Here is a 27273-nt window from a genome sequence, read left to right on the forward strand (position 1 = left end):
GGGTATCATTATGACCCAACAAAATGTGTAGTATATGGGTAAACGTGTAGCACATGGGAGAGGGTGGAGGCATCCGGAGCAGTGGTTCACACGAACCCATGCGGTGTAAGAATATAGTGTCCTTCTGGGTATAACCCGATTAAAAATGGGCCACTTAGCTTACTTAATGGCACTGTTCATAGACGTGCTAATGGAAACAGACTCAAGGTTATCTTGTGATTTTAAATTTTAAATTTAAAACCGCCAACCTTCCAAACCACCCGCCGCTTGAGCCCCTCGACCTATCTATGTTGCCGTGCAGGAGAAAGAGTTAATGCGAGGCAGGTCGGGAGTGTGGTGAGGAGGAGGCGCGGGTAGTCTTACCCGCGGATATCGGGCACAAACGGCGCCGTGTCTATCCACATCTGGTGGGGGTTAAACTCACCTCGTCTCTCCCGTGTAGTGGCAGTAGTCCTACCCCTCTCCGCCGGGATCGGGTAGATGCGTGTGTTCGCGCCCGGCCACCATTATGTATGGCGTAATGCGCGGCCCAATCGGGGAGGAACAGTGACATGGTTTGTCACGTGGGGTTAGGTAGCAAAACGTGGTGGCCATCTTTGTGTGGTTAGAATATTCTATCAGGTATAGGTTGTATACGACATTGAGTAATGTTATATATCCAAATGATAGAAGTGGAGGGCTTATCTTAGTTAAGCTCAAATTAAATGGGAACCCTTATATTTAGTACAACGCAGTGTTAGGCAGGCATCACCTAAACAATGATGTTGGGATTAATGTTGATATGAATGGCATGTGGAAACCCCAGTGAAATGACCCCGTCAGTATGGTGATTGTGTTCGGGGGGTATTGAAAGTTAGAGGGGTTCACCTAAACGTGGCCCAGTGCTAAGCTCATGGGGGCGGTGGTGGTCAGGAAGATCACATGGTTAGAGCTGTTCTTGGGGCGGCCATTTTGTAGTGGTAGAGAACAATAGTCAAAAGGGCCCATTTATTTAATAGCAAAATCTGAGTCCCACTGTCAATAGCCCTGTTCAGCACATAGGGTTTGACACATAGGCAAAGTTCCAGGAGTGAGAGCGAGGGTGAGCGTTTAGACCATATTCAGAGTGAACTCCAGGGTATATCTTCATTCAACCCTCCTCTATCTGTGGCTAATCGGTGTATCCACCGCTGTTCCGTGAAAAAGAGGTTCTGCTTGGAACAGTTTGGGCTAGCTTCCAGTATTAGCCATTTCAGTGAATCAGCAGTGTGGTTGTGCTCGATGAAGTGCCTACACATTTTGGTGTTGTTCTTTTTGCAGCGAAAGTTGCTGCGGTGTTCAGTGATGCGTGTTTTGATAGGGCGTGAAGTCATTCCAACATATTGGAGTTCACATGGGCATCTTAGTAGGTATATACAATGTGAGGTGTTGCAATTGGTATGCCCCCTCAGTTCCCACATGAAGGACTCTGTTAGCTGTATTGTTTTGTACACAGACGTGAATGGGCAAGCGCTACAGGAACCGCACGGGTAGTGCCCTTTCACCGGCGGTAGGTGCCATAGGGTAGATTGGGCGTTTTTTTTTAATGCGCTAGGTCTGGTCTTAATCAGAATGTCCTCCACATTTTTTGATCTCTTGAAGGCAAACCTCGGCACCTCAAGAGATAGGTCACCAGTGTTCAAGATTTGCCAATGGCGTTTGATGATGTTTTTTACTTTGGATGATACCGGTGTGTAGGTGGTTACACAAGTCATCGGTTCATTCGCCTTTTGGATTTTTACCCTATGATCCAGGAGGGCCTCTCTGTTATTGTTCTTGGCTCTTTTCTGGGCTTTAGCTATCTCTCTCAGCCAGATTTCTAGACAGTATAGTGGATTGGTTCTTATACTCAGAGAGGCTACTGCAATTGCGCCTTACTCTCAGGAACTGTCCAAAAGGCAGGTTTGTACGCAGAGCTTTTGGGTGATGACTGGAGAAAAGGAGTAAGCTATTGCGGTCGGTAGGTTTCCTAAACATGGAGGTACTCAATACACCCTCCGTTAATTTGATTGTCAGGTCCAGGAAGGGGATCAGAGTTTGAGAAACTGTCATGGTGAACCGCAAGTAGGGGTTGAGGGTATTCATCCAGTCAAAGAATGCCTTGTAGGAGTCACTGGTGCCTGTCCAGAACACCAGGATATCGTCGATGAACCTCTTCCACAATCTGATGTTGTTGTGGTAAGGGTTCATCTGGTTGTGTATGAATTTCTCTTCGAAATCCGCCATATACAGACAAGCTACCGAAGGGGCAAAAGTACTGCCCATCGAGGTGCCCTGTGTTTGATGGTAAAATCTCCCCTTGAACTCGAAGTAATTCTCACTTAAAGCTAGAGTAGCACACTCCATTATGAATGCAGGCGGTGTGTTGGATTCCCAGATTTCGTTGTTGAGAATCTCTTCTATCACCCCTATTGTGGCCCTCTGTGGGATGTTAGTGTAGAGGGCCTCCATGTCCAGGGTGATGAGGAAGTTGATCTGTCTGCTTTCCTGGAAGATATCAAGAAGGCGTAGTACATCAGTGGTGTCCTGTATGTAAGGTGGTATACGCTTGACCAATGGTTGGAAGAAGTGGTCACAAAATTGTGAGAGAGGTTCGAGTATTGAGTCAATACCCGAAACAATTGGACGTCCGGGTACTGGGGTGGTCTCTTTGTGGATCTTAGGGAGTATGTAGAAGTAAGGGACCCGAGGGTTCCTCTTGACTAAGAACTCCGCTTCTTTTTTACTGATCCACTCCTCACATTCTGCCACCTCAATCGCACCAGCAATGGTGCTTTTGAGGCGTTCAGTGGGATCAGTTGGGATGGGGGTATAATATCGCTCATCACCCAGTTGTCTGAGGCACTCTGTATCGTAATCTTTGGTGTTCATGTGTACAGTAGCACCTCCCTTGTCAGCCTGTTTGATCGTGATAGCAGGGTCATTGGCTAGGGACTCTAATGTCAGGATTTCAGTTTTTAGGTCTCGTGACCTATCAATGCGCATGCGCATTGAGAGAAGCGAGACTATAGGGCTTTAAACAAAGTTTAACTAACTGTGGCGATTTGGTGCTGTGCCCGTGCGCTTTTAGGTCAATGCGCAAGCGCATTGACCTAAAATGCGCGTGCACAGCATCAAATCGCCAGCCATCTGCCATCTGTTCCCCAGCAGCTCCGCCCCCCGCCCCACAAGCTTCCCTCAGCGTGCGCTCTGGCTCAGCCGAGCCGCACTCCTCCCACACCGCTCACACACAAGTGAAGCTTCACTTCAAAGGCCCCCGCATTTCTCCTCCCCCCTCACCACAGCAATGCCGGCCGTACTTTCACTTTGACGGCCGCAGGCCGTCTCTCGTGTTTTTCCTCCCCCTCCCAGTTTTTTTTTTTTTTAAACTTGTTTGTGTTGTTGCTTATGCCGGCCGTACTTTCACATTGACGGCCGGCCGTGACTCTCGTTTCTGCCGTGCTTGTTTTGCTCTCTCTCTCTCCTCAAGTCCTCCGCTGCACTTCTCTCCCTGCCCGCAGTGTGCCCCCGTGTCGCCTTTATTTTTGCTCTCTGTCTCCTCAAGGCTTCCCCGGCGCTCTCGCGCATTATTCCGCCAGCTGCAGCAGTCTCGTTCTGTCTGAACGAGCAATAATAACATCATTTGAGACCAGCATCGCAACCGACCTGTTATTATCCTTCCTTGGAAGAGACTGTAGCGCTATTCTTTAGGATGTTGACACTCTTTTCCACACCCTCCCCCACGCGTCACCGTTAAATTAAAGTGGTGTGGTAGTCAGCTGTTGCATTTTGTTAACCCGCTCGCGCCCCCAGTGGACAAATACACTTTTGATGTGAAAATCTGCACTTTTATAAATGCCATCCTGCGGGCCGGCTTCGGCCTGGGAAAGGTGCCCGGCTTTGGGGCGGGGAAGCTTTGAAGGTGTCTAGTGCTTGGGTTAATGAACACATTAAATGCTCCTAACGGGAAGTGGGCTCTGATATCACTCCTTCGACTGGCCCACCTGCCCGGGCGGCTATTGTCCCCTTCAGTCGAGCACCATTTGCACAATAAAGAGGGGGCTGTTTGATCAACAAGCTACCCCTCCGTCCCTGGCGCCAGGGAGTCACACACCTACGGGCTCATCCACAGACCCCTGGTGATGGCTTCTGAATACCCCTTCACACCTGCATATCCTACAGGAGACGTAGTAACACAGAGGGGTAGTGACTGCCCCATAACCATGCTTTTTGGCAGGGTAACGCTGCACGTGGTATGTTGCCTGTGAATTAAATCAAGCATACAGGAGTAGTTTATATAGGTCGTATGCGGTTTAGTCAGGTTCACAGCCTCCCGTGTTTCAGCAGATTAGGTGATTTAGGCGGAAGGTGAAAGCGATTTTCCCAGGATCACACACTTTCCCCAAGTGAGAATCCAGAATTACATTCTTGTCTCTTCGTGGTTTCAGACAGATTAATCACTTTACCTAATGCAGTCCGGCAGGTTTGACCTACTGACATTTAATGGTTAGCAGGGTTGCAAACTTTACTGCGCCTGGTAATTACCCGATACGATAATCATCCTTCCTATTCTAATTACAACCCCTGTGCAAATAGGTGCTTGTCTAGTGTTCACAATTTAACGGGCACTTATAACCAGACCGGTAGCGCCTTGTTAGTACAGATGTAGCATTACTTGCTTGTTGAAAACACTATCCCTTGGACAGCTGTTACAACAAGATGGCACACATTCCACATAATATGCACAGCCTGACACAGCACATCATGTCGAGGTACATATACTTTATCAACACATTTTGTGGCTGCGAACTTTATGGTAAATGTGTCTCTTTGAAATCTGAATGGAGATGTAAGCCATGTTAGTGAATATATTTTATGCTACACATTCTCATACATCAAAACTGCTTAGTAGCACCTTATGTTGATGATGTGGACTGTTACAGAGCGCTGCTTAGACTTGGCGAGCAGATGTTAGTGCAACCTTCCTTTTTGGCAAAAAAAGTACAACAAACCCTTAATTTAGCAATTGATTCAATCAGCTGGTTTACGTATCGCAGATAAAAAAAACATTAAACAATGATCCCCAGTAAAAATACCATTGTCACTAACATGCAGAAACCATTAACAGCGTCACATGAAACACATTAATGGCCCGATTCATAAAGACTTCTGTACAAATGTATGACCTGAAGTGCGTATACAAGTTTTTAAAAAAAACTTATGGTTTTAGTTTTCAGCGCAACAGCTTCCAATTCATAACATATACATTTACTATATGGAACTACTACACTGCCATGGAAACCTGACACTCTACCATCAAAACATAGTTGAGATGACCCATCCAAGGTAGCCAAATATTTCTCACGCCTGATGGCTCTACCTTATTTGTTCGGCAGCATCAAGAATAACAAGCATTTACAATGCAATAGGTCTCGCAATGACATTGTTTTGAGCTATTGGCATTGAAATGTTATTGTTTTTCCCCTTCCTGAAGCATTAATTAAGTAATGGCGTTGTAAATGACAATGTCTGTTACCCCCGGTTGTCCCTTGCAAAGCTCACCAGCATGTGCCCGTCATAAAAAGGAATATCTGACAATCGCATCTTAAACATTTTGTAGCAATTCTATAGCTGCGTCGCGTGCCATCAGCAAAGGAGTGTAGATATTACTAGTGCAGCAGGCACAGTGGCAGCGAAACCTAGAGATCTGTGAGGGGCCCTCTGTACCTTAATTATTGGGTATTTTTTTACTATCAAAACAGAGGACAGGGGAACAAATCTCATTTCTTACAATATTCAATTAAAAATTAGCCACTGTCACCAAAAAGCACAGATGATGATAAAACAGCTTTATGAGAGACCTTTTTTATACCCTCTCTGCTTGGCCAAAAGAATCTCTGGCTGACAGAGGGGAGGGTTTTATTAGCATGAATTAAAACTGTGAGAGTTGAGCAGTGAGGGATGACCGCTCCTCTCCTCAGTGATGCGTGTAAACAAACGCCTGCATCACAGTCAGGCTGCCGGTGCTTATTCTTAGAGTTTCGAAACTAGACAGCAGCTGCATCCTTCTGGATTGCTGGTAGCGTCTTCCTACTCCGTCTGGGAACCACGCAGAGGATGCAACATAACGGGGCGGCATTTTAATGAAACATTACAGAAAGGGGATCACTGACTTGAAACCCATATCCATTGCAGGCAGCTGGGCGGAGGCAGGCACAGTTACATGCTGCATTCGGACACCCAACTACTTTCATTAACAGTTTCATTCCTAGAAATGTGTGCAAATACACCGTGCAATAGTTCTTCCCCTACTTTTTCCTGTGCCACCCTTTCGTAGTAGAAGTGGTCGCTTCCAAACACAGCGTTCAGTATCTCTGCAGTCCCAAATTGATTCAGAAATGGCAGCAAACTGGTGCGGCACCAGGACGCAGTGTTCACTCAGAAGCTGCTGGGAGAGAGTGGGCCTCGGGATTTCTGGGAAGGGAACCGGTTTTTGGACAGGCAGATTAAAACCAGTGGTTAACCCCGTGTTTAGGTGTCACAGTGCTGCTTACTAGTGCCGCTGTCACCTGGTTCATGCCTCCCCTTCGCCTACCTCACGCCCATGCATGACACGCAGCAGATTAACCTGACAGGCAGCAGATTAACCCAACCATATGGCTGCCGGCCAATCTAGCTACCGCTCTACCCGCTGCTCTCTACCCCTCTGTCCTCGGAGCATGTTCTGTGTATCCTGTGCAGTCTACCTCGTCTCACATGTAAAGCTTCTCACGCTCTCCCAGTCTCCTTTCCCTTCTCCAAGCAGACACTTGCTTCGTTTGCCCTTTCACCTCTGGAGCTGTGTGTTGCACAGCTGCCGACTCCCCGTAAAACACTCGTGGGGCCTGTTCACTTTGTTTTCCCTTCCGTTCCTCATGAGGTGCGGAACTCGGGCAGTGTTCGGTCATAATCTAACTACAGCTCATGTAAAAGGCTTTAAAACCCTTGGGCCGAGTTGGCGCTATATACAACTGCAAAATAAATATAATAAAAAAGAAAATAGAGTGGATGGAAAATAGAAATAACAGCGAAGGGAAATTGGTTGAGCGAATAAGAAACGGGGCTAGACTAGACAGAGACGGGAAAACCACGAACAAGAACTGTGAAAGAAACAGAGTGCTGAGGGTAAGAATGGAGTTTTAGAAGCGCAACGGGACAGAGTGGGGAAGTAGAGGAACAGTTTCATGAGGAAGTGCAGTGCTGGCCGCAGCACTGAGCACACAGCACGCAGAGGAACTCCTCGAAAGAGGAGATGGGACAGGCGCCACACTCAGCTGTCTGGGTAGGGGTGTACTACGGGAGGTGGGACACATGCCTACCGGAGGTCCCGGGAGGAAAGGCTGCTTTACTTAACTTTGGCACGCAGCGTGAGGGCTGTTCCCCAAGAAGAGCGTGTCAGCAGTGCGGGAATACATCCAGCTGAACCTGGGGTGTGCTGGGGGTTGTACTAGTGCCAGAACGCGAACAAGGCAGAGCTGTAGTGGAGGGCAGGGACATCCTACTTTGTCATGGAGACGAGGTGAAGCCGGGGCAATGGAGCGAGGCTGACGTGCGCTAGAGGGAGAAAGGGAAACCCGCCCGTAGGGCACCACCTCAAGAGACAGTGCTAAAGTGGCTGTGAGTGGGACACGGGGTGTCAGGCGGGGAAGACCTCTCCTCAGGGGAGAGGCAGGGGCCAGGGACTGCTGCTGATGCAGACAGGGAGGGCGGGCCATGATTTATTGCAGCTCTTTTGTTTCGAAAAAGAAAAAAAAAAAAAGAAAAAGAGGATCCCGCCGGAGCTCATAAAGATAAGAATCCTTTTGCGACACCAGTAAGTCAAGTGAGCCAATCGCTGATAAAAACAAGCACACACGTACCTGTTTTTCAGCTTATCGCGCTAAGCCATCATCTGATGCACATGATTAATGTGCTGCCAAAATCCAAGATCTACTGCGTATGTTGTCCTGGAGGCATGCAGCTGGGGGAGGGGGACGACAATGAGGGAAGAAGGGTGACTGTATATTAAATACAAGTCCCGCGGCGACCCGGAAGCTCTTGGCCGGCCGGCCAATCCGGTCGCGGCCGACCGGAAGTCCCGCCTCCCGAGGTCCGCGAGCTGCCGGCGCATGGAGCGCCCTGCCTGTCCGAATCAGCCCGGGTCCCCAGGAGGGGGCCGGGGAGAAGGAGGAGTGTTGCGCCTGTTGCGGGGCTCCTCGGACCTGAGGGAGCCCCGATTGTGAAGAGGAGACGAGATGCTCCGTGAGGCGCGGAGCGCGAGAGGAGCCCGCCGGAAGAGCGCAGTCGGTGAGTGGGGCCCAGGGCTGAAGTGAAGTGCGTGCGTGCCTGTGTGTATGCCTGGGAGGGGTGGGGGAGGGGGAGAGTGTGCGCGCGTGTGGGAATGTGTGTGCGCATGCGTGACTGTGTGATTGAGAGAGAATGCGAGGTAGGGGATAGTGTGCCTGTATGTGTGCCTGTATGTGTGTCGTATGCCTGCGAGTGCATGCGCGCGCCTGTGTGTGTGCGTGCATGCAGAGGGGTGGGGGCTGCCTGTGTGTGTGTGTGAGCAAGGGATTTGATTTGCGCATGCGCAGCTACCAGACGCTCGCTCCCGAGGTGAAATCTGACCTCGTCAAAGCGCGCGTCTGGTAGCTGTCCACTCTCCTGAATACGGGCCACATTAGGTCTGTAGCAGACTCTCAATGCTCACGCATTGAGAGTAGTCTGCTCGACCTAAAAATGGACCAGGGGATCAACCGATTCATTAAAAAAAGTTTTTTTCAAGGGCCCCAACCCAGTTGAAATTGAAGGGGTTAACTTGTTGAAATGGCATCCTCCAGGAATAGAAAGAACTAAAGCAGGTGTGTGCCACTACTGTGGACGCGTTGATAAGCAGTTGCACGCCTGAGCCCATCACACACAGGCACACATGCACGCTCTCTCGCACTCACACACACACACGCATACTCACACATGCAGGCTCTGCTCTCTGTCTCTCCCCCTCTCACACACATGCACACTCTCTCTCTCACACACAGGCATGCACACATGCACATTCTCTCTCTCACACACACACACTCAGCCTCACACCCTCACCCTCACACACCCTCACCCTCACACACCCTCCCCCTCACTCACCCTCACTCACCCTCACACACTCACACACCCACTCACCCTCACCCTCACCCTCACACCCCCTCACCCCCCTCACCCTCACACCACTCAGTGCTACAACACATATTGTGTTACAATAGGTGTCACATTTGCGAAAGATAAAACTATTGGCATTGTAAATAACAAAGCTATTAATTTCGCTATTTTCAAAACAAGCACATAAATAAAAAAAGTGTCCTTTACAATACCAATAGCTCAAACTTTCCTAATGCGAGACCTATTGCATTGCTGTGCTTCTCTCCCCTGCTGCGCACTCATGCTCTCTAGAGATGTGGCCTAACGACCAGAGCTGCCATCTAAGTCACATAAATACAAAACATGTTGCATTCCAAATGTTATAGGTGTCACATTCGCAAAAGTTATAACTATTGGCATTGTAAATGACAAAGCTATCAATTTAGCTATTTTAAAAACCAACAAATAAATAAAATATTTGTCCTTTACAAGACCAATAGCTCCAACTTTTCTAATGCGAGACCTATTGCATTTCCAATGCTTGTTGATATGTTACGATGATTATGCTGATGATTCAGGGTATTAATTTCTTTGAGTACAGCCTGTTCGTAAGTGAGGATTTTGTTAGGGACCATACCACTATGGGACTGGACACCAGGAGCAGGACGGCACAAAAATAAGTTTGGTAGTTAACCTTTCAGACCGTCAACTCTCACAAGAAGAAGAACAAGTCCTACAGAAAGGACTTGGATCTGTCCCAACCCCCAAGGTAGACCATTTCCAACAGATGTGTGAGCTACAGAAGTTCTTCCGTAAAATAAGACTTAGGGCTTTCTTTGAAGGCAGGCCCAGTGAAACAATTGAGGACTCTGGCCTACACAATCCATCCACTTTTACCCCCCATAGTGGTATGGTCCCTAACAAAATCCTCACTTACGAACAGGCTGTACTCAAAGAAATTAATACCCTGAATCATCAGCATAATCATCGTAACATATCAAAAACTGAAATGCTGACATTAGAGTCCCTAGCCAATGACCCTGCTATCACGATCAAACAGGCTGACAAGGGAGGTGCTACTGTACTCATGAACACCAAAGATTACGACACAGAGTGCCTCAGACAACTGGGTGATGAGCGATATTATACCCCCATTCCAACTGATCCCACTGAACGCCTCAAATGCACCATTGCTGGCGCGATTGAGGTGGCAGAATGTGAGGAGTGGATCAGTAAAAAAGAAGCGGAGTTCTTAGTCAAGAGGAACCCTCTGGTCCCTTGCTTCTACATACTCCCTAAGATCCACAAAGAGACCCCCCCAGTACCCGGACGCCCAATTGTTTCGGGTATTGACTCAATACTCGAACCTCTCTCACAATTTTGTGACCACTTCTTCCAACCATTGGTCAAGCGTATACCATCTTACATACAGGACACCACTGATGTACTACGCCTTCTTGATATCTTCCAGGAAAGCAGACAGATCAACTTCCTCATCACCCTGGACATGAAGGCCCTCTACACTAACATCCCACAGAGGGCCACAATAGGGGTGATAGAAGAGATTCTCAACAACGAAATCTGGGAATCCAACATACCACCTGCATTCATAATGGAATGTGCTACTCTAGCTTTAACAGAGAATTACTTCGAGTTCAAGGGGAGATTTTACCATCAAACACAGGGCACCTCGATGGGCAGTACTTTTGCCCCTTCGGTAGCCTGTCTGTATATGGCGGATTTCGAAGATAAATTCATACACAACCAGATGAACCCTTACCACAACAACATCAGATTGTGGAAGAGGTTCATCGACGATATCCTGGTGTTCTGGACAGGCACCAGTGACTCCTACAAAGCATTCTTTGACTGGATGAATACCCTCAACCCCTACTTGCGGTTCACCATGACAGTTTCTCAAACTCGGATCCCCTTCCTGGACCTGACAATCAAATTAACGGAGGGTGTATTGAGTACCTCCATGTTTAGGAAACCTACCGACCGCAATAGCTTACTCCTTTTCTCCAGTCATCACCCAAAAGCTCTGCGTACAAACCTGCCTTTTGGACAGTTCCTGAGAGTAAGGCGCAATTGCAGTTGCCTCTCTGAGTATAAGAACCAATCCACTATACTGTCTAGAAATCTGGCTGAGAGAGGCTACCCGTCTAGAGAGATAGCTAAAGCCCAGAAAAGAGCCAAGAACAATAACAGAGAGGCCCTCCTGGATCATAGGGTAAAAATCCCCGAGGCGAATGAACCGATGACTTGTGTAACCACCTACACACCGGTATCATCCAAAATAAAAAACATCATCAAACACCATTGGCAAATCTTGAACACTGGTGACCTATCTCTTGAGGTGCCGAGGTTTGCCTTCAAGAGATCAAAAAATGTGAAGGACATTCTGATTAAGACCAGACCTAGCGCATTAAAAAAAAAACGCCCAATCTACCCTGTGGCACCTACCGCCGGTGAAAGGGCACTACCCGTGCGGTTCCTGTAGCGCTTACCCATTCACGTCTGTGTACAAAACAATACAGCTAACAGAGTCCTTCATGTGGGAACTGAGGGGGCATACCAATTGCAACACCTCACATTGTATATACCTACTAAGATGCCCATGTGAAATCCAATATGTTGGAATGACTTCACGCCCTATCAAAACACGCATCACTGAACACCGCAGCAACTTTCGCTGCAAAAAGAACAACACCAAAATGTGTAGGCACTTCATCGAGCACAACCACACTGCTGATTCACTGAAATGGCTAATACTGGAAGCTAGCCCAAACTGTTCCAAGCAGAACCTGTTTTTCAAGGAACAGCGGTGGATACACCGATTAGCCACAGATAGAGGAGGGTTGAATGAAGATATACCCTGGAGTTCACTCTGAATATGGTCTAAACGCTCACCCTCGCTCTCACTCCTGAAACTTTGCCTATGTGTCAAACCCTATGTGCTGAACAGGGCTATTGACAGTGGGACTCAGATTTTGCTATTAAATAAATGGGCCCTTTTGACTATTGTTCTCTACCACTACAAAATGGCCGCCCCAAGAACAGCTCTAACCATGTGATCTTCCTGACCACCACCGCCCCATGAGCTTAGCACTGGGCCACGTTTAGGTGAACCCCTCTAACTTTCAATACCCCCCGAACACAATCACCATACTGACGGGGTCATTTCCCTGGGGTTTCCACATGCCATTCATATCAACATTAATCCCAACATCATTGTTTAGGCGATGCCTGCCTAACACTGCGTTGTACTAAATATAAGGGTTCCCATTTAATTTGAGCTTAACTAAGATAAGCCCTCCACGTCTATCATTTGGATATATAACATTACTCAATGTCGTATACAACCTATACCTGATAGAATATTCTAACCACACAAAGATGGCCACCACGTTTTCCTACCTAACCCCACGTGACAAACCATGTCACTGTTCCTCCCCGATTGAGCCGCGCATTACGCCATACATAATGGTGGCCGGGCGCGAACACACGCATCTACCCGATCCCGGCAGAGAGGGGTTGGACTACTGCCACTACACGGGAGAGACGAGGTGAGTTTAACCCCCACCAGATGTGGATAGACACGGCGCCCTTTGTGCCCGATATCCGTGGGTAAGACTACCCGCGCCTCCTCCTCACCACACTCCCGACCTGCCTCGCATTAACTCTTTCTCCTGCACAGCAACATAGATAGGTCGAGGGGCTCAAGCGGCGGGTGGTTTGGAAGGTTGGCGGTTTTAAATTTTAAATTTAAATTCATAAGATAACCTTGAGTCTGTTTCCATTAGCACGTCTATGAACGCTGCCATTAAGTAAGCTAAGTGGCCCGTTTTTAATCGGGTTATACCCAGAAGGACACTATATTCTTACACCGCATGGGTACGTGTGAACCACTGCTCCAGATGCCTCCACCCTCTCCCATGTGCTACACGTTTACCCATATACTACACATTTTGTGGGGTCATAATGATACCCCCACGGTTAGGACATAGATCTGCAAGGCAGGTTATATGCCAATCGCACGGGATTTATGATTCCTTATTCTCCTATGCAACCACTACACCATAGTGAGGACTAGGACATCCAACAGATTGATGGAGACTAGGTTGTACCATACATACCCTGTTTTGTTTGTTTTTCATCCCAAATGCCTAGCCTTATATACAGAGGCCTCATCCTTGATGTATGACCCGCCGGGCATTGATGTTGTATTTAGTTCTTGACCTTTAGGTGAGTGTGACTACCTATCCATTGATAACTACCAGAATGCTGCTACGTTGTTTTTATTCCTTATATATTCACTTTATTCTTCACTGCGTGCTCTAATTACAAGCGTTTGACCACACAAAAGCATGTCACCTGGTCCAACCATGAGCTGCACGCATGCTAGTTTAAATCAACAATCTAGCATGTCACTGTGTGTACACTTGGTCACTAGTGTTGAGGATAAGCTACTATTGCTGCTCTTAACCAGCCTCTTTTTGTTCCCCATCCCAGGCAAGGAACAGTACAACAGAGGCACCACACACCCCCCTACCTGGTAATGAATTTATAATTCTGACATAGAATTCTTGTTTGTAGACTATTCCACAGAGGTCCTGAAGAATCGCCTGTCAATGCACTAATGCGAGAAACATGTCAACCGATTTTTTAACACTTTCCAGTCTAGTCTAGAGCAAGGAAACATTAATTTCCAGTAAGCCCAGACTAACTTCATTTTTAGTTGTAGCAAGGGACCACCAGAATAAAGTAGTCTCAGGTACCCTCAGCTCCATTTTAATTCACATTACTGTCCACAACCTCCTGGCCCCACACCCGCACTTCACCCATAGGCAGTTGGACTAAAAGATCTCCGATAAAGAGCCCCTCTTTGAGGTGTGCCCGTTGGGTGTTGCACCGCCTACCCAACAAGGAGCACTGCCTATGATGAAGCATGACACCTGCAAAGGTGTGTGAGGCAATTATTTCCAACAGAATGGATACCCAGTGGTAGGTTCATACTTGCCAACCACCACGCTTCCTCCTTACTGTGACCTGCACACTACCTTTACCTTTTATAGGAACAGCCTTGTCCAATCTTCTTTGAAATATACTTGCTCTGGGCACGGACAGCGACTGGACCTTCCACTCCCCTTGAGTGGTAATCTAGCCCTCTTTGATCCAATTGGATCGCTCTCCCCTATTTTGTTAATATACCCTCATAGCTTAATTAGAAATGTAAACAGTACTTTGCTGGGGCAGAGACGCACAGTGCATATATGGTGTACACACACACACTGCCACCTAAAATCCTAAAATAGCTGTCAGTCCATAGCCTGTGTACAGGTTGAGGACGATGACCTCCTATGTCGGTGGGGGGGGGGGGGTGATACCAGGACAAGGAAATGAGCATGGTCTTGTTGAGACTGTCATCATGCGAAGGAGTCTGCCATAGTGACCCGAGTATGTGTCATCCCCGACTGAGGACCAGCATCTTCCCTACCCCCTACCTGTGGGGAGGATCGCAAGAAACTTACCAGCATCGGTGGACCGTTGATGCTGGCAGTGAGTTAAGCTTTTATCCTCTCCCTTCTAATCTTAATGCACCACAAGCCTATCTCTGTTCATGCACACCCTTATCATGGGGTGGTAGTGGACTGCTGGAGTATAAATATGGGGAAACCAGATGGGCAATGGATATGAGAGAAATAATGAAAAGTTACTTGAGAGTGCACATTTAAGTAAAGGGGGAGTGAGGAGCAGGAAGGAAGAATTGATAATAGGAACTAACAAATGGGGGTAGGAAACAACTGAATTTTACTTTTTTTTCAAGCCTGAAAAGCATTGAATTAACAAAAAAATAAACTGAAAACTAGAAAGCCTTGTCATGATCTATATTATCCACACCTCATCCTTGCCATGAGGGGTGGTCACAATAAAAGCTTTTAAAATCAGATTTTGGGGCTCTAAGTCATTGAGTATAGGTGAACAGTCTTCCAATAACAGGTTTTGGTAAGAAACAGTGCTTGCAGGTTAACATTCGAGAAGAAGGAATTGATGACAGCCCAGTTATTTACAGTGGATTTCACATTAGATTTCTGCTTCCCAAGAGGGCCACCAAATATGAACTAATATGTGTCTCCTAACCCCAAGCACTGTCCTGCTCCTTGGAAAACACATTAGGGAAATCCCACAATACAAATCGGTCTCTCACACTTTCTCATGGCAGGCAGAAAACCTTGATAATCCTGGCCTCCCACTGAAATCCTTTTTTGGTTGAACCCGCATCTGGACAAAAATCTGCCCACAAGAACTTGAAGTGGAAAGAGGCCAAGGAATTTCTGAATGCTGCACTTCAGCAACGCAAGAATGAATGTGGAATGAGGACACTGTAGGAGCTGTGCTGAGGGACGAAATTAGCAAATATAGAGATGCAGGATGTTATCCTTGATCTTCTCAGCCTGGTTGAGAAAGTAAATCCATGTCTGTGACTGCTTTTTTAACATTCACCCTTGTGAATGGGTTGCCACCTTTCTTTTGAGGTGTTGGTAAAAAATTAAAAAATATCTGTTTATGACTAGATTTCCCTCGCAAAACATTGATACACTAGATACTGATTTTATATTTGTAAGGGATGCCTGCAACATGCCCCTTCCAAATACTGAATCCGTATCCACTCGGAATCCCATTTTAGGAGTCTGAAAAACATTACGGATTCCTAAAATGGAACTTGCGTATAAGAAAAAGCATTTTAACCGTTGCGCACGCTGAATACGTCGAAATGCTTTTAACATCTGGTCCTTAGGTTTGTTTTATTCTGAGGGCAGCATTGTTAAAACACTCAGCATAAAGCACAGCTAAATTTGCAAAAGTTGTTCTTGTTTTATTCTATCAATCCCAAGTTATGATTTGGAGCTGGACTTCAGTTTGGGTATATTCTATGCTCACACTCTATGCCTTTAGAGACACCTCTTTCTTTTAGCAAAGAACCTTTCAAAACGGTATTGTATTTTGTATGCATGATGTATGTATCTATTTTAAGACACTGCAAAATTCAAGATATCCGACCTAACAAAGAGAAGTCAAATGTTGGAGCTTTTTCTGTACACTGAGTGCCCCCTTGACATAATTCCTCCTTTGAGAATTGTTTCTTCGGTATATTTTGTGTTTTTTTAATAATGAAACAATTTTCATTTCAAAGAAGAGGCCGTCATTTCCAGACTGTTTTAATTACATTTAGCTATGTAAGAAATGTTTCTTTCTGGTAACTAAACCCTTTTCCCAGTCAATGTACTGGACACGGTCATTGTGTCTGGGCAACAGAATTGATCATCTTCCGTGATGCAGAAAAAAAACGATACCCCTTTATTTTGGATCTCTGACCATTCAATACAAATTATGAGATTGACATAATTTACGGTCTACCCAAATTGGAGCTCTGTTACATTTTCTGTAAATTGAGTATTTTTTATTGCAGGTTGCTATGCGTGCTCTTGGGTTTGAGCCCAAAAAAGAGGAACTGAAGAAAATGATAGCAGACATTGACAAGGAGGGATCAGGCACAATTGACTTTGAGGATTTCCTGTCGATGATGTCCCTTAAAATGGTAATCTTTTACCTTTTCTTGTATTAATATAAATGTTCTAATGGAACAAGTATTTATTAAAACTATTTCTGATGTAACAAAGATTTTCATTAAGTTGTATGGGGTTGTTTTTACAGAGTGAAAAGGATTCAAAAGAAGAAATTATGAAAGCTTTTCGGTTGTTTGATGATGACGGGACTGGAAAGATTTCCTTCAAAAATCTAAAGCGGGTTGCCAAAGAGCTTGGAGAAAATCTGACAGATGAAGAACTCCAGGTATTTAAAAAAAATAATAATAATAATGACATCGTATGCCTGTTTCTTTGGGTATTTAACAACTAGTTTTGTATAGTGCAAATATTTACTTTTGTATATTTTGGAATACTTGCGAGGTAAATGCAACCGGAAAGTAAGTCATTAAAATACAAATGGTACTCTCTACTTTTGTAAACTAAAGTTCTGTTTCATAAATCTCAAAAATGTGGATATCTAATAATGTAAGAGACTCCTCTTTCGGTTATATTTTTTTACTTACACGAGGGCTGAAGAAAATATGGGTAAAATGGTATGGTAAGTTTTTGGACTGTATATCAAATGGTGGTTTTGGGATTGAGATAGAGGGGAGGGAGATTGTCATGATTTCTAAAAAGTATAATTGAAGCTCAAAATGTATTCCACTGCATGTCCTTATTTTCTGCAAACCGATCGCAGTCTGAAAATGCAGTTTATTATTGGTTAAGAGGCGATTTTTCAATGAAAAACCAATTTCTGAAATTTTTCTAAATGAGTCCACAAAGGTGCAGTGTGTGAAAGACAGAGTTTATACCAAAAGTAAACAAGACTGGATAGAAGGTGTTTGGTTCTGGGAGCCTTTATATAGTTGATGACAAAATTGGACATTCCAGTGCCTAAGCGTGTCATCTAGGCTGCCACACTTGCTCAATTAACTCATATGAGCATTGAGGTTGAAGTTCTTTTGTTTGAAGTCCTTATGCACGTGTATATGTATTTTGCAGTTCCAGTGAACATGTTTGTTGAAGCTGATAACCGTCATAAGCACTGCTTTGAAATCCTATGCAGTAGCCCCTACCTGAAAATCGAAGTAAACAGGTGTAGTGTGTTCTGAGATTAGCAGCCAAACCTTCAATTCAGGCAAATCGAGTTTTCTACTAGCATTTATTAAGCAAGTGTTCACCAGTAGTGTATTTCTTTTCTCTTTAAGTCCACGGGGAAGACGGGGACATAACTCTGTCTCCGTGCATCAAGCCACCCAACACCAACTCCAGATACGTATTGTTCATAGATTACTGGCCCTATAATCTCAGAAGTAAAACGTGCATTAGTCCCCGCAACCCCCTTGAGGTGAAACCAGGGATTACAATTCCGATGTCTTACCATAGTAGGTCTTCTCAGCAAAATTATACGTTTACCCACCCCTCAACCTGTTATCACATCTTTTCCTTCGTTTCATACAAACTAATCAAAAAGTACAGAGAGCCGAGGAGTAACATTCTTATGTGCCCAAATGTAACTGAGGCATTTGGCCACTCTCAAAGGCTCTGTTTCAGGGGTCTCTAGGCTTTTTCTTTAATAATATCTACTTATGTTCAATGGAAATTATCCAGAGCTACTCATATTATTAAAATTAGTGAGGTGACCACATCAGACAAGATTACATTATTGCCCACTTTATACAAGATTACCAACAGTAATGACCTCAGTGCGTAAGGCATGGCTGCCAACAGTAATGTAAAAAGTGCTTTGTGGAATGACTGCATGGGTAATGCATAAAAGCCACAGCTGCACTGCCCTGGCACCAATTTATTAATATCAATACAGGTCTCCCCAACACTGCATGATTTATCACTCAAATATCATCTTTAAATATTTTGGAAATTCAACCAATTTCACATCAGCTTATGAGTTCTGAAAATGCACACATTTTCGTCTTCAATACACACTTTTCAATTCACTTATACACAAAATGTTGAATTGGAATATAGAACAGCTGGTCCTCTCCCATTAAATGTATTGCAGCGGAGCTGAAAAGTGTAGGTGCTCGCACTTGCAAATTATTTCAAATGGGCAGTACCTTCCCATATAAAATACTCCTTATAGATATATTCATTCCACCAAGCAAAAGCTGATAATGTAATAGGCAGGGCTGCACACAGGAGAGCTACTTACAGATAGTTCAAGAGCTACCAGTGGATCATGAGCTACTCATTAGAGAAGCCTGCTCTATAACAAAGGAGCAAATTCTGGGTGGATCATAATTGCCACAATAGGCTTCTGATTATACTGCCACAGCACCATTCCCAAAATATTGCCCGCATAAAGAACAAGCATTTGCAATGCAATAGGTCTCGCATTTGTTGGAGTTGGAGCTATTGGCATTGTAAATGGCAAATTTTGTTTTTGTTGCAGTGGAGTGATTATTTAAAGGAAAAAAGTGTACACTATATCATAATCTGAGCTTTTATAGCAAATATACAGTAAAGCTATGGCTATATTAACGTAAAGGGTGTGAATGAATGAATAACAATACAAAAAAAGAATCTTAAAATGCAAGGTGCAATGTGTAGCAGGTGACGGGGACTACCTATTATTTGATGAAAATACACATTTAAAAGCAAATACATAGAATGTGGAACCTGCAAACTTTAGGAAAGTGGCTGGCACCAGCGTGGTGACCGACACATAGGGGTTTATTTTTCAGTATATATATGTGCAAATGCACCAGGACATGGTGTCCCCTATGATTTAATTTACCATTTTAAGATGGTTAGATACCCATCTTGGAGAGCAGCGCGGTAGGACCTGACTTAGCTGCGTGTAAAATAAATAAAGAAATTAATAACACATAGGAGGGGCACAGGAAGCAATAAACTTTGGGGAGTTGGGGTGCCACATGTAGAGGGTAGGGGGGTAGATCTAAACTGTGAGTAGCACAGGGGAGCGAGTAAGAAGAAACCTGCACTCCAAATGATGTTGGATTTAAAATAAATTAAAAATCCGGGGTTTATTAGGACATCGCCTTAAAAAAATTAGACAGTGGGAGTTTGTCAAGTACTGTGTTTTTCCCTAATTTGCAGAGGTTTGCAAAGAAGCCTTTTGTGCTGACTTTGCAAACAATCCCGATGCGAATGCCCACTTAGTCCCTATTCTCTCCTTTATAGCCTCTAAATACCTGTGTATCTGTTAATTAGGGGGATGCAATGTTTAAGAATTATCGCTCACACTAGAGGAAGGAACTGCTATAAAAAAAGCAGTGGTCACTCCTAACCGGTTACTTCACACCCAGGTTTTCTCTGTTTCTCCGGGGAACCAGCGCCCTGGTGAATTAACATGATTTTAGGTACGTTTTACACTTTTAAAATAATATAACAAAATGTGCTCACTGCACCAAAGCTCCCAGAGACTCACAGCAGAAGCGGTTGGAAATGCCGGGCCCTTTGTGGAGGTGCTAACCTATGAACTGTCTTTAACTTGGCTGTTTAAGTTTTTGTTGCAAAGTATGGGCAAAACTATCCATTAACGCAGCCCTTTCTTTTTTTAAGTGACAAAGAAAACACGTCCGTTCTTCTCCTTTATATTAAATTCAACTAGTCATATTATGGGTTATGTAGACTAACTCCACTTAATAAAGATCCTGGAACACATTTTTTTAAATATGTTTGTCAGTTTTAAAAGAAATTAATGTTTGCATACTCTGGCCAATTTCCACTGCTCTTGGCCTTTGGCTGCGAGCAGCAGGGGTAGGCCGCCTGATGTAGCCAACCTGCACTTCAAGTGCAGTTGCAATGAAGTTATGGAAGTGAAGTTTAGAAGACTGCGGGTCCTCAAAAGAACTAAAGGAAGCACTTTTATGTTTTTTAGTTTAAGAGGTATGTGTTTTATCAAACCAAAATACTAAGCATTACTCAATTCATATCTGCACATGAAAAAGCAGCATGACTAATTTTCCCTGAGATAATAGACCAGCCATTAATTATTGTCTGGATGATATTGTTAAGAGGAGGGCAAACGCTAGCAGTAGAGCTTGGTTATATTCTGGGCATTGCTTTTTGGCTCGAAGATCATTATTTCAGTTTCTTCAGGAGTAAATTGGGGGCGGTTTGCTGTTATCCAGTATTTTGTGCTGATTTTCTTTTGAAGCTTTGTTCACTTGAAGACTTATTAAGCTTATGGGTTGACCAGGTGTATGTGAATATTCACTCACAGGAACTTGATATTTTTTGGCCAGAAGCATAGGAGCATAGAGGGGTTATAGTCTAAGTGTTCTTTTAAGCAGTTTGTTATGTAGCGGGCCATATTGACTGCCTAGTAGGATAATCAGGATGTTTGGGGGGGGGGGGGGGGGGGGGAGAGTGACCGTTGAGTGAGATGTCTTTTATTGAAATTACTTTTTACATTGCAGCTAGGTACATTTTCTACTTTAGTATCAAAGGTTGCTGACCGATCTTTATGGATGAGTACGACAACGTAGTCTTTGCTGGATTCTTTAGGATGCACTTTTACAAGTGTGTGTAGAAACCCCTAGTTGCTATTCATTATATCTTGGGGCCCAATTTTTGTAAAATGGGAACTTCCTTCTCCAAAACGAAAATAAATGTTATGTTTTATATCTTTCTTACCCTTTGAGTACAGTGTGTGGGATTAACACCTTTTTTGAGGGTTTCAATGTTGAATTGCTTGAGAGATACTGTTCTTTGAGTTTGCAGGTACTATTTATTTCGCATACTTTTATAGCGCAGACCTGTCACCCAGAGGGCATCCTGGCGCTTTGATCAGAGGACCCATCGCACAAGACTAGAGCAGACGCGCAGCCATTACTTAGGAAAGAGATGAGTTTTTAAGGCTTTCCTGAATGGAAGATAGTCCTTGCAGCTCCTGAGAGTGAGTGGGAGAGAATTCCACAATTTAGCTGCCGCCACTCTAAATGAGCGGCCGCCCATCCTCACTCTTTGAAACCTGGGCACCACCAGAAGGTGAGCCGATGACGACCGCAGAAGCCGTGGGGCAGAATACCATGCAAACATGTTTTGTAGTGGAAGGGGGCCTAAGAGGTGAACCGCTCTAAATACCAGACAGGCCACTTTGAATTGGACCCGTATTTCTACCGGGAGCCAGTGCAAGTCACGAAGCGCCAGAGTAGAGGAGCTGGATCTGGGACGTGAAAGGGCCAGTTTAGCAGCCATATTCTGCACCCTCTGCAGTTTCCCAATCAGATTTTTTGGGGCCCCCAAAAGGAGGCCGTTACAGTAATCCAGCCGACTTAAAATAGTCCCACGGACTACCTCCGGCCTGGATCGAGCAGGAAGCAGAGGCAAGACTCTGCGAAGCATACGGAGCAGCATCATACATGTTCCCGTGGTTTTGTTAACATGTAGGTCAAGTTGTAAATTAGGGCCGAACATGACCCCTAAATTACGGGCTGACTCCGATGCCGACACCGGTTCGGAAAAAGTGCTGGGCCAGAAGTCGGTGGGTAAAGCCCGCGGGATCCGATCAGTGGAACAGTGGAGCACCTCCGTCTACGAGCTATTAAATTGCAAAGAATTTGCTTGAAGCCAATCCGCTGTAGCTGCCATGCAGCGATGGAAAGTGTTCAGCGAGATTGCATTGCTTCCTTCCAAGGAAAACACCAGCTGAGTGTCGTCGGCATAATTAAATGCCGAGACCCCAAAAGATTTTATTAGCTGGACAAGTGGACGGAGGTACAGGTTAAACAATAGCGGGCTGATGGCCGAGCCCTGTGGCACCCCCTGTCCGATTTTCCTTGGCTCCGAGCTGAAAGGCGGAAGTGACACCAGCTGTTGCCTGCCCTTGAGATATGACATCAGCCAGTCTCTGGCCCCCTCGCAAATCCCGCACTCTTCCAGCCTCTGAACCAAGGTCCGGTGGCAGACCGTGTCGAACGCGGCCGACATGTCGAGCAGCACCAAAAAGGCTGCCCGACCACTGTCGACACGCGAACGCAGGTTATCCAACACGGTCACAAGTGCGGTCTCCGTCCCGTGACCAGGTCGGAAGCCAAACTGGGCCTCATCGAACCACCCAATATGTTCCAGGTAGCCGGAGAGAGAGCGAGTTACCCATTTCTCCAAGATCTTGATTGGAAAGGGAAGCAAGGAAATCGGCCTGTAGTTGGAAAGGACAGCTGGATCCAGGGTTGGCTTTTTTAGCAGAGGCGACACCACTGCTAGTTTCCAGCAGCCCGGGACAGAAGCCGATTCCAGAGATTGGCGACAGATTGAAAACAGAGGCGGGAACAGTTCTTCCTGAAAAGTTTTCCAAAATTTGGGGGGCAGTGGATCGAGCGGAGATCCAGATGACACCGAACAAGCCGTTTTACAAAATTCTTCAAAGGACGGGAGAGGGAAGGAATCCAACCGAGGTGGTGAGATGATCAGATCGCCCGCCCCAGAGGCCGCCGCGGCCGGCTGGGGTCGACTGGGGGAGCAGCCCGGAGCTCCCACGCCGGCTGGCTGGGGTCGACTGGGCTGCCCCACCGGAGCTCCCACACCGACTGGCTGGGGTCGACTGGATAAGCTGCCCGGAGCTCCCAGATCGGCGACACTTGTGCTCCATTGGGGTCGACTGGACTGCTCCACCGGAGCTCCCTCGCCAACCGGCTGGGGTCGACTGGGTGAGCAGGCCGGAGCTCCCAAATCAGAGACACTAGTGCCTCTCTGGGGTCGACTGAGCTGCTCCACCGGAGCTTCCACGCCAACTGGCTGGGGTCGACTGGGTGAGTTACCCGGAGCTCCCAGATCAGAGACAACAGTGCTTGTCAGGGGTCGACTGGGCTGCTCGCCCGGAGCTCCCGTATCCGTCGGTTGGGGTCGACTGGGTGAGCTGGCCGGAGCTCCCAGAACAGAGACAGCAGTGCTTGTCTGGGGTCGACTGGACTGCTCACCCGGAGCTCCCATAGCCGTCGGTTGGGGTCGACTGGGTGAGCCGCTCAGAGCGCCCAGATCCAGAACCCCGATGACCCTCTGGGGTTGGCTGCCCGAGGCTCCCCGCCCCCTGTCAGAAGGGCTCGCAAGGCAGGCCTCCTCAGTTGCAGGAAGTGTTAGGCCAGCCAGAATCTTAGCGGTCTTCTCCTCGAAGGCCAGCGCCAGCGAGTCGCATAAAGCCTGAGAGGCTCGCACGGAGTTAGCCGCGCAGACCGGGTGGGACAAGTCTTTAACAATCTTAAACAAGGCTTGAGATTTATTAGGCGCCTGTAATAAGGATGTATGTATAAAAGACGTCTTGGCCTGCTTGATCTGCTCCTTGTAACCTCTCAGTGCGAGTCTAAACAGGACTTTAGCCGAGGGGGAGTAATCCCTTCTCCATGCTCTCTCTGCCCGTTTACAGCTCAGCTTCAGGTGTTGTAGCTCCACCGTAAACCAAGGAAAGGCCCGATTCGCCCTCGCTCTTGCTTTCCGAAGAGGCACGATGTTATCGAGTGACTCGGTAATAGACCGGCAGAAGGAGGAGTAGCTGTCTTCCACTGAGTTCCCCAGGCCAAAGTTGGCAGGTATCAAAGAGGGTAGAGGCGCTAGACTAAGCAGTCTAGACCACGGTCGACCCACTTGCGAGAGTCCCACCCCTGAAACCTCCGGGGGATTGTTCCCAAGGCATAGGGAGAAGACCACCAGCGCGTGATCCGTCCAATATTGGACTAAGATGTCAATGATCACCGCCAAGTGGGCGCCCGCAAAGATGAGGTCGAGCGTATGACCACCCCTGTGAGTCGGGGAGCCAACCAGTTGTTGCAGGTGGATATCGGCCAAAGCCTGGCAGAGTGAGGTAAAAGCTCCATGTAAAGGGCCCCCCTGCCAGAGATTAAAATCTCCCAGGACAAGTAGATTAGAATGAGTGTTGGAAAGATCATACACTAGATCCAGGAACTCCGGCAGCGACGAGGCCGAGCCCGGCGGTCTGTAGCATAACACGCCAGATAGCAGCGTTCTCTCTGGGTTACTGAATGAAAAACCCATAAGCTCGAAACCCGAAACTTCGCCGATTTTAAGCTGAGAGACATCCAGCTGTTCGCGGAAAATAATACCAATTCCGCCGCCACGATTTAGTGAGCGCGGAGTATGGATAATTTTGAAGCCCGGGGGACAGGCCAGGCCGAGTTCTACTAGGCAGTCCTCCCGAGTCCAGGTCTCCGTCATAAACAACACATCCAACCCGGAGGATTCAACCAGGAAGGCGATCTCCGTGTGGTGTTTGCAGAGTGACCGCACATTAAGCAACCCACAGAGGAGTGGCTGGGGCGGCGCACGAGTGCAGGGACCGTGTGTTACAGGGTCACGCGGTGGTCTCAAGGCACACAGGTCTGAGTGGGAGTAAACCCGAGGGGAAGGGAGCAGGTTGCCAGAGGCAGCGGCCCTATGCGCGTCCGTTGCGCGAACGGGCGCAAACGGGCTTACCTCTGGCGCACCTCCGGCGCGTCCGCTGCGCGCCAGTCCCTCCACCATGTTAAGAAGCCTGACCAAAAGGTCACGTGGGTCCTGGCAGGGCGAGTGGCTCTCCCTCAGCAAGATGGCGCTCCCACAGAGAGAGCTTCCCCCAATCCAAAATGGCGCTCTCCGATCGGCGCGAGGAATAAACAGTGCCCCCGAGTCCCTTCTAACCCACAAGTGTGGGTATGCAGCGTTATATGCGGGTAAGTGGCTCCCTCAGTTCCCACTAAGCGGCAAAACGGAGGAAAAGAAAAGTTACAGCTAGCGCCCAGCGCAAACACAATAAAGTTAAAAATATTAATAACAAGCCTAGCTGTTCAGTCAGCAGCGCGAGTGCAGCGCAAGTGCAGGGTTTTGGGTACTATGGTGTCACAGAGTGACGACTAGTTGTCATTGTTGCTTTAGGTCAGCAAGGCCCTGATCCAGTTAGCAGTTTGAGGTTTTAACATCCATATCAATGGCTTTGGGAGTGCCAACCTAAATGCGTGGCATGCGGGCGGAGACAGTGGATGCTAATTTTAGATGTAAAGTGTCTTTTAGAGTGTCTGTATCACCACTAAATCTGTAGTGATAAACTATGATTAAGGGCCCTAGAATTAAATAGGGCAAAGTGATAAAACGCTATTCGAAGAATTAAGTTGCACTGCTGTAGCCTTCAACAAAATCTAAGATGAATTTAACAAAATAGTTAAAGTTAAACTGTTATCACATCTTAATGTTTGATCCATGCGAGCTAGAAATTGATTCACTTGGCTACCAAATCCCATACTTCAAAATAATTTTGAGCAGCAGTTTCCATTCTATGTTCATTTCACTGCGTACTGTTTTGGTCGCCATGTTTCTCCATTTTGCAGCAATTAATCTTTGCTTTCCAAATAACTTAAATTATGTTTTTCAGGAAATGATTGATGAAGCCGATCGAGATGGTGATGGAGAGATCAACGAACAAGAGTTTTTACGAATCATGAAAAAGACTAGTCTGTACTAGGATTCTTACAGAAATACCTAACTCAAGTGTCACCTATTTTTGTTCCCTTCCTTTGATTACTTGCCCTTGCTCACCTATGTTGTAATGTTTTTTATGTATATGTAAAATTTATTTTGTAATAAAATAAACTTTATTCTTCTCAAACCTCCTTCACAAAAAGTGTCTTTAGTTACATTTTTTAGGTCGCAGCCTACCAGACAGTGTCTGGTTTGCTAAAGACATCTTGGGGAGTTTCAGAAAGTTGACCTGGAAATGCATTTCGCCCGTGGCTTGCCATTGGCTTTGTTGTTTGTAACTCGCATTTTCTGGATTTATTATCTTTAGGCTGTGCAGCTTGAGTTTGCCTCTCCTGATGCCAAAGATGTGTTTACAGACTTCTTCCTCAAACTTGTTTTCTTCAATAAACAGACCTGCAAATCTTGTTCTTATCTCGTCACTTTTCCTGGGCATTTAAAGACCATGGTCATATGTCAGGTGCTGTCTTCTGAGTGCGCCCGTTTTTCATGTTTTGTCTTCTTATTCCATGTAGTGATGATGATACAGAAGGGAGCACTGGCTGTGAAGTGTATTCCTTGTGACAGTGCAACATAAAGAGGTCGCGGTGGCTTTTATTCACAATTATACACAGAAATTAACTTCTGAGCTTAGCCAAACATGGCCATAAATGCTTTCCACCAAGTGTGCTTTTTGCTCATTTAGGAGTTTACGGTCTGGTCTCCTCTCACTGCCCCCCAGATGTCAGGATTAACAGCCTCCTGCGTCCTGTCAATGTCTGTTGATGCGAGGGTGTGCATACCGTTTTACTCCATTTCTAAGGAAAAGAGAAAGTTCTTCGGCAATACTAGCTAAGGGCCTGATTACTGGTTTGGCGGTGTGGCACCGGGGCCTCCCCGCTGCAGCACCGCCAAACCCGTAGACGGGCTGCCCACCAGATTACGAGCTTCCTCCTGTCTAGTGGGCTTTTTTTTTTTTACATTCCGTTGGCGGTGGGGCTGAAAATGGGCACCGCAATGTGAACGCCAAAAACAGTTCCTGCTCGGCATGGACTGAAAAGCCCATGCCGTGGCGGAACTGGTGTGTATGCTCCGAGGAGGGCAC

General features: G+C 46.4%; 1 protein-coding gene across 1 annotated transcript in view; it reads left to right on the forward strand.

Moving 5' to 3' along the window:
- LOC144818933 (uncharacterized) overlaps positions 1-26596 on the forward strand; it is a 43922-nt gene extending 17326 nt beyond the window's left edge. Inside the window, exons 3-5 of the mRNA XM_078676819.1 lie at positions 16619-16747; positions 16864-17001; positions 26086-26596. Of these exons, the coding sequence (XP_078532945.1) occupies positions 16619-16747; positions 16864-17001; positions 26086-26175 (357 nt within the window). The 3' untranslated portion in view covers positions 26176-26596. The remainder of the gene's footprint in view (positions 1-16618; positions 16748-16863; positions 17002-26085) is intronic.
- The last annotated feature ends 677 nt before the right edge of the window (positions 26597-27273 follow it).

Source organism: Lissotriton helveticus, chromosome 2_1 (assembly GCF_964261635.1).
Source record: "Lissotriton helveticus chromosome 2_1, aLisHel1.1, whole genome shotgun sequence".
NCBI lineage: Eukaryota > Metazoa > Chordata > Amphibia > Caudata > Salamandridae > Lissotriton > Lissotriton helveticus.